The 7,141-nt window shown below is 44.0% G+C and overlaps 1 protein-coding gene across 1 annotated transcript in view; it reads left to right on the top strand.

Moving 5' to 3' along the window:
• MYO1H (myosin IH) overlaps positions 1 to 7,141 on the top strand; it is a 41,014-nt gene that overhangs the window by 17,679 nt on the left and 16,194 nt on the right. The window contains exons 15-17 of the mRNA XM_010828845.1: positions 2,563 to 2,654; positions 6,581 to 6,627; positions 7,046 to 7,126. Of these exons, the coding sequence (XP_010827147.1) occupies positions 2,563 to 2,654; positions 6,581 to 6,627; positions 7,046 to 7,126 (220 nt within the window). The remainder of the gene's footprint in view (positions 1 to 2,562; positions 2,655 to 6,580; positions 6,628 to 7,045; positions 7,127 to 7,141) is intronic.

The raw sequence follows: 7,141 nt of genomic DNA, 5'->3' as shown, positions 1-7,141 counted from the left end.
ATGGGACATAGATGGGGAAACAGTGGAAACAGTGTCAGACTTTATTTTTGGGGGCTCCAAAATCACTGCAGATGGTGACTGCAGCCATGAAATTAAAAGATGCTTACTCCTTGGAAGAAAAGTTATGACCAACCTAGATAGCATATTCAAAAGCAGAGACATTACTTTGCCAACAAAGGTCCATCTAGTCAAGGCTATGGTTTTTCCAGTGGTCATGTATGGATGTGAGAGTTGGACTGTGAAGAAGGCTGAGCACCGAAGAATTGATGCTTTTGAACTGTGGTGTTGGAGAAGACTCTTAAGAGTCCCTTGGACTGCAAGGAGATCCAACCAGTCCATTCTGAAGGAGATCAGCCCTGGAATTTCTTTGGAGGGAATGATGCTGAAGCTGAAACTTCAGTACTTTGGCCACCTCATGCGAAGAGTTGACTCATTGGAAGACTGTGATGCTGGGAGGGATTGGGGGCAAGAGGAAAAGGGGACGACAGAGGATGAGATGGCTGGATGGCATCACTGACTCACTGGACGTGAGTCTGGGTGAACTCCGGGAGTTGGTGATGGACAGGGAGGCCTGGCGTGCTGCGATTCATGGGGTCGCAAAGAGTCGGACACGACTGAGCTACTGAACTGAACTGAACTGAATTTGGTTTTGGCTGTGCTGTGCAGCATCTTAGTTCCTCAACCAGAGATCAAGTCCACATGCTCCGCATTGGAAGCTCAGAGTCCTGACCACTGGACTGCCAGGGAAGGCCCAGCTACTAATTCATACACAGAAATAGCATGATGATACACCAGCTGCACAGCTTTCATTGGTAGTAGTCAAGCTCATGTGAATTCCAAGTAGAATTATTTTTTTAAGATTTTGTATCTTTATTTATCATCATTTCATTTTGGGCATGTCCACATGCATGAAATAGTGAAAAAATGCAGGTGTAAAACACACGCAGTGATGTGTGTAGATCTGAAGTGTGCAACCTGGTGAATCATTATATGTGTGTGTACTCACATCAGCTCCCCACAGATGAAGACACAGAGCATTTACAGAGTCCCAGAAAGTCAACTAGAAATGGAATGCACTCTGAGACAAGGAGGAGAGAATGTAAGGGCATGTGCTCTGGAGTCATAGGGACCTGGTTTTGAGTCCCAGCTCAGACACTTAATAGACACGTGACTTTAGGCAAGCAGTAAGTACTCCTGAGTTTGAGTTTCCCCTTCTGCTGCTGCTGCTGCTGCTAAGTCACTTCAGTCGTGTCCAACTCTGTGTGACCCCATAGACGGCAGCCCACCAGGCTCCTCCATCCCTGGGATAATTAATATGCCTACCATACAGCATTGTAAATGATCATTTAAATCACATAGTGTAATTTCTGGTCATGGCAAAGGGGAGCCTAGTGGGCTGCCGTCTATGGGGTCACATAGAGTCGGACACGACTGAAGTGACTGAGCAGCAGCAGCAGCAGCAGCAGAGGCTTTATCAAACCTATAGAATATTGAAAGGATAAGTGAGTGGAATTGGATAAATGTATGAATCCAGATTGGAAAAATAGGACTTCCCTGGTGGCTCAGTGGTAAGGAATCTGCCTCCCAATTCAGGAGACACAGGTTTGATCCCTGGTCGGGGAAGATCCCACATGCCTGGCAGCAACTAACCTCATGCACCACAACTATTGAGCCTGTGCTCTAGAGCCTGGGAACGGCAACTGCTGAGCCCTGGAGCCCCTGCTCTGCAGCAAGAGAGTAGTCCCCGTTCTCCGCAGCTAGAGAGAGGTCTGAGCAGCGACAAAGACCCAGCACAGCCAAGAATAAATAAATAAATTTTTTAAAAAAGATTGGAAAAATAAATTGTGACATCTTTACAGATTGGGATAATATATGGCCAGGAGAATGAACAATCTAAATACATGCAGTGATGTAAATAAACCGCAAAAACAAGAGAAATGAGACACACAAGAGCACACTATATGGTTCCATTTCCCTAGAGAACAAAACCAGGTACAACCAACCTATTCTGTTAGATGTCAGGCTGTGCCTGGAGAGGGCTCGAGGTGGGGGGTTCTCAGGGCCTAGAGATGTTCTGTCTTTTGATCTGGTATTATTTACGCAGGAGAATTCGGTTTGCAAAAATTCATTGAGCTGTGCACTTCAGAGATGAGTGCTATCAATACACTTGTGTATGCTTTTCAAGAACAATTGTAAAAAACTGTAAATCACCCAAATCTGAAAAACAATGTTTCGTGACTATTTAGTCTCTCCATGTCATAAAAATGTAAAGTAGTAAAATCGGGTTTTAGTCATCACCAAGGAAAATGAACATTATTTCATTGTACAAATAAATGTGTTTGTGTGGCTCATGTAGGTTTTTCATCCCTCAGAGCTCGTGAGAAGGAAGGGTCTAATTTTAGTGAGACCTTGGTCTGTGGCCGGAAGAAATAGTTGAAACAGACTTCAGCGCTGACCTTCAGCTGATCGTCACACTCCTAAACAGCTCTTCTGCTTTATACGCTGCTGCACTTTGCTGCATTGAGGTAGGAAGGTTCAGCTCCTGTTTCTGTTCTGCTACAGCCGGAAGCTGGCGGGTCCGAGGGGCAGAAAGATCGGCTGGATGGAGTTTCGGCTCTTCCACTACGCGGGAGAGGTCACGTACTGCGCCAGGGGTGAGTGTCTGTGGGGTAAAGGTCATAGGTCACGGCCACGCAGGTGCCCCCGAGCCCACTCTAAACATGCTGCATATCCATCTCAAATGTTCCCTAGCCCCACCGCAATCACGGCATTTCAGAAGGATTTTAGGGACTTCCCTGGTGATCCAGTGGTTAACCATGCCTTAAACGCAAGCATGGTTGGCCGCTAAGATCCCTCACCAATCACAGCCAAACAACCAAAATGTAAAACAGAAGCAATATAGGAGAAAAAAAGAAGCAATATTGTAACAAATTCAATACTTTTAAAATGTTCCATATCAAAAAATATTTTAAACGTATTATAAAATGTAGTAATTGTATATATAACTACTTTCTTGAGAGAATTCACATAGCCCCTGTTTCACTCATTTAAAGTGTACAATTGATGAGTGTTTAGTGTATTCACTGTGCACTTGTGCAACTGTCACCAATTCTATTTTAGAATCACCCCATCACCCCAAAAAGAACCCCTATACACGGCAGCAGGCACTCTCCATTTTCCCCTAGCCCGTCTTCCAGAGCCCTGGGCAACAAACCAGTCAGCTTTCTGTGGATATTTGCCTATTCTGGACATTTCCTAAAAATGGACTTACACAGCGTGTGGGGTTTTGTGTCTGGCTTCCTTCCCTCAGAATAACGTTCCCAAGGTCCACCCGTATCCTCGTTCCTATCTAATTGCCAAATAGCGTTCCCCTGTACGACTCTGCTGCACTTATCAGTTCACTCATCAGCGGGTGGGCATTGGGGTCTTTGCACTTTGGGGCTGTTATGAATGATGCTGCTGTCCACATGACTGTGTTTTTGTGTGGCCGTATGTTACCCTTTCTCTTGGGTAAATACCTGGGTGTGGCGTTGCTGGGTCCTGTGGTAACTCTATTCTTAATTTCTTGAGTACCTGCCATACTGGTTTTCCAAAGTGGCTACATCATTTTGCTTTCCCACCAGCAGTGTGGAGGGTCTCGGTTTCCCTATTTCCTCACCAACACTTGGCATTGTCTGTCTTCTGATTCCAGCCATCCTAGCGGGTGTGAAGTGGTGGTTTGGATTTGCATTTTCCTAATGCTTAGTGAAGTGGAGCATTTTTCCTTGTGCTTATTGGCCATGAGCATTTGTTCCTTGGAGAAATGTTTGTTGAGATCCTTTACCCACTTTTTAAATTGTTTTTGTTACTAGTATTGAGTCGTATGGTTCATTATGTTCTAGCTACAAGTCCCTTATCAGATAGATAGTTTGCAAGTATTTTCTCCAATCTGTGAGTTATCTTTTTCACTGTCTTGATGGGATCCTTCAAAGCCCAGAAGTTCTTAACTTTGATAAAGGCCACTTTGTTCTCTATTACTTAGAGTAATGTTTTCATGGTTCATCCCTGCTGTTACTATTTTTTAATTGCCAAATAAGCTCCCACTGCGCGGTTACAGCACATGTTGCTTATCCCTTCATCGGTTATGTGCATGGGGGTGGTTTCTACTTTTTCGCTTTCATGAATAATGCTGCTGTGAACATTTTTGCAACACATTTTTCATACATTTTCTTTTGTCACCTCTGCTTTAGGTTTTAGATAATTTTTACTTCTATATAAATTCATTTCACCAAAAAGCTTTAAAAAATAAAATACCATGTATTAGGGTTTTTTTTCCCTTAAATATATAGAGGTATAAAAAATAAAAGTGAAAGTCACTCAGTCGTGTGCGACTCTTTGTGATCCCATGGACTATACAGTCCATGGAACTCTCCAGGCCAGAATACTGGAGTGGGTAGCCTTTCCCTTCTCCAGGGGATCTTCCCAACCCAAGGACTGAACCCAGGTCTCCTGCATTTTAGGCAGATTCTTTGCCAGCTGAGCCACAAGGGAGCCCAAGAAGGAAAAAAAAAAATGTTAAATAGGACAAATCTCTTTAAGTAGATAACCTACTGATTTTTGCTTAAAGAATAAAGTAATTTAAAAAAAGAATAAAGTAACAGACATGTAGGGTTTCCTTGGTGGCTCAGTGGTAAAAAAAAAAAAAAAAAAAAATCCACCTGCCAATGCAGGAGATGAGGGTTCAGTCCCTGGGTCAGGAAAATCTCCTAAAGAAGGAAATGGCAACCCACTCCAGTGTTTTTGCCTGGGAGATCCCGTGGACAGAGCCGCCTGGTGGGTGCCAAGGGGTCAAAATGAGTTGGACACGACTTAGTGACTCAACAATACACATATAAGGCTAGAAATTGCTCACAATACAGAAAGGTACAGAAGGAAAACTAAAAACCCCTTTACCTCCTAGTCTCTCCCTGAGGTAACTACAAGAATCAACTGGAAAATAAAAATATCTTATGCATATAATTACATACATGGGGACACGTATGCCCACGCATCTAAAGAACACAAATACACATCTAAACAATATGGATTGTTATTTTGTGTTATCTCCTTTGCATTTTTCATTTAATAGATATTGGCGGTGATTTGGACTCCAGCTAACATCCACTGAGCACTTTCTGCGGACCAGGTCCTGCCCCAAATGCTTTACCTCTGTTGCTTGTTTAAACCTCACAGAACGCAGGGAGCTGGGTAGCCTTATTGGTCCCCTTTTAATCTATGAGGCACTGAGCTCAGAGATGTTAAGTCACTTGCCCGCGGTCACTCAGCTATTAAGCGGCAGAGCTGGAGGTCAGACCCAGGCCTTTTACCTCCAGACCTGCATTCACTCTCCAAAGTGGCAGATTCCTCCACGTTTCTTCTGAAAAGCTACACGCACGCCCCATGGGGCTGTGTCCCGTCACCTGTCTGAAGGCCTCTGATTGTTTCCAGCTTTGTCTCTTGTAAACAATGCTGTGTTTGACATCTTTGTATATTTCAGTTAGCCAGTCTGTGCTCCTTATATGCCTGCTGCTGCTGCTGTTGCTGTCACTTTCCGACTCTGTGTGACCCCATAGACAGCAGCCCACCAGGCTCCCCCATCCCTGGGATTCTCTAGGGAAGAATACTGGAGTGGGTTGCCATTTCCCTCTCCAATGTGTGAAAGTGAAAGCGAAGTCGCTCAGTCATGTCCGACTCCTAGCGACCCCATGGACTGCAGCCTACCAGGCTCCTCCATCCATGGGATCTTCCAGGCAAGAGTACTGGAGTGGGTTGCCATTGCCTTCTCCACCTTATATGCCTAGGATAAGTTTTTCAGAAATGGCTTTGCTAAGGTCATCAAAAGTTTATTTTGACTACTTCTGGGTAGCTACCCAAAAGAACTGAGAGCAGGAATGTGAACAGGTATCTGAACTACCGTGTACACAGGAGCTTTATTCACAGTAGCCAAAAGGTGGATGCACCCAAGTGTCCATCGATGGATGAATGGACACACGAAATGTGCTCTGTCCTTACAATGGGACATATTTCAGGCTTAAAAAGGCAAGAAATTCTGACACCTGCTACAATGTGGATGAACCTTGAAAACATGATGCTAAGTGAAATAAGCCAGACAGAAAAAGAAATATGAAAGAATTCCACTTATGTGAGGTATGCAGTCCAATCCATAAAGACAAAAAGTAGAACAGTGGTTATCGAGGGTTTCAGGAAGCGAGGAATGGGGAATTAGTGTTTAACCCGTACAGAATTTCCACCAGGGGAAAAGGAAAGGGGTTTTAGAGATGGATGGTGGTGATGGTTGTGCAACAATGTAAATTCACGAAATGCTCCTGAACCGCACACTTACAAATAGTTTAAATAGTAAATTTTATATTGTGTATCTTAACAGTGCCCCGGACAGCCACCCAAGAATAAGAATGACCCAGCCCCAAATGTCAGTATTGCCCAGTCTGTGAAACTCTTAATTAAGAGATCATTTTTAGGATTTCCCTTTGCAACCAGTATGGAATTATATTTTTAATCAAAGCCATTGATTCAGAAGGTTTTTTTTTCCAATGTTTTACAGGATTCTTGGAAAAGAACAATGATCTCCTCTACAGACATCTGAAAGAAGTAAGTCTGAAACTTAACTCTATGTATTTTTGAAGGTTATGAGATATCACTCAGAATACTGATTTGGGAAGTTTGGCCTTCTGGATTTCTCTCTTTGATGTATTGTATTAGAATTCCAGTACATCATGGCCAGAACAGACAATTCAGGATCATCTTTGTTTTCATTTTTTGGCTGTACCACACATGGCATGAGGGATCCTAGCTCCCCACCCAGGGTTCAAACCCTCGCCCTCTGCAGTGGAGGTACTGAGTCTTAACCACTGGACCACCAGGGAAGTCCCTTTTCCATCTTCTTTTTCAAGTGTTCCCAAGGCAAACAGCTCTGGTCCGTCATGTACACACTGATGTGAACTTTCCTGAAGAGCCCTTCGTGATTTCTGAGGCAGCCAGTGTGGTGTTCATCTCTCTCTGCCTACAGGTGCTGTGCAGGTCCAAAAACAGAATCCTGAAGGAATGCTTCCTGGTAGCCGAGTTAGAGAACCGGAGAAGGGCGCCGACGGTGAGTGTGTGTGTG

The sequence above is a fragment of the Bison bison genome, unplaced genomic scaffold (genome assembly GCF_000754665.1).
Source record: "Bison bison bison isolate TAMUID 2011002044 unplaced genomic scaffold, Bison_UMD1.0 scf7180017864495, whole genome shotgun sequence".
Classification (NCBI taxonomy): Eukaryota; Metazoa; Chordata; class Mammalia; order Artiodactyla; family Bovidae; genus Bison; species Bison bison.
Note: the sequence above shows the minus strand (reverse complement) of the source record. Positions and strands in the feature narration are given on the sequence as shown.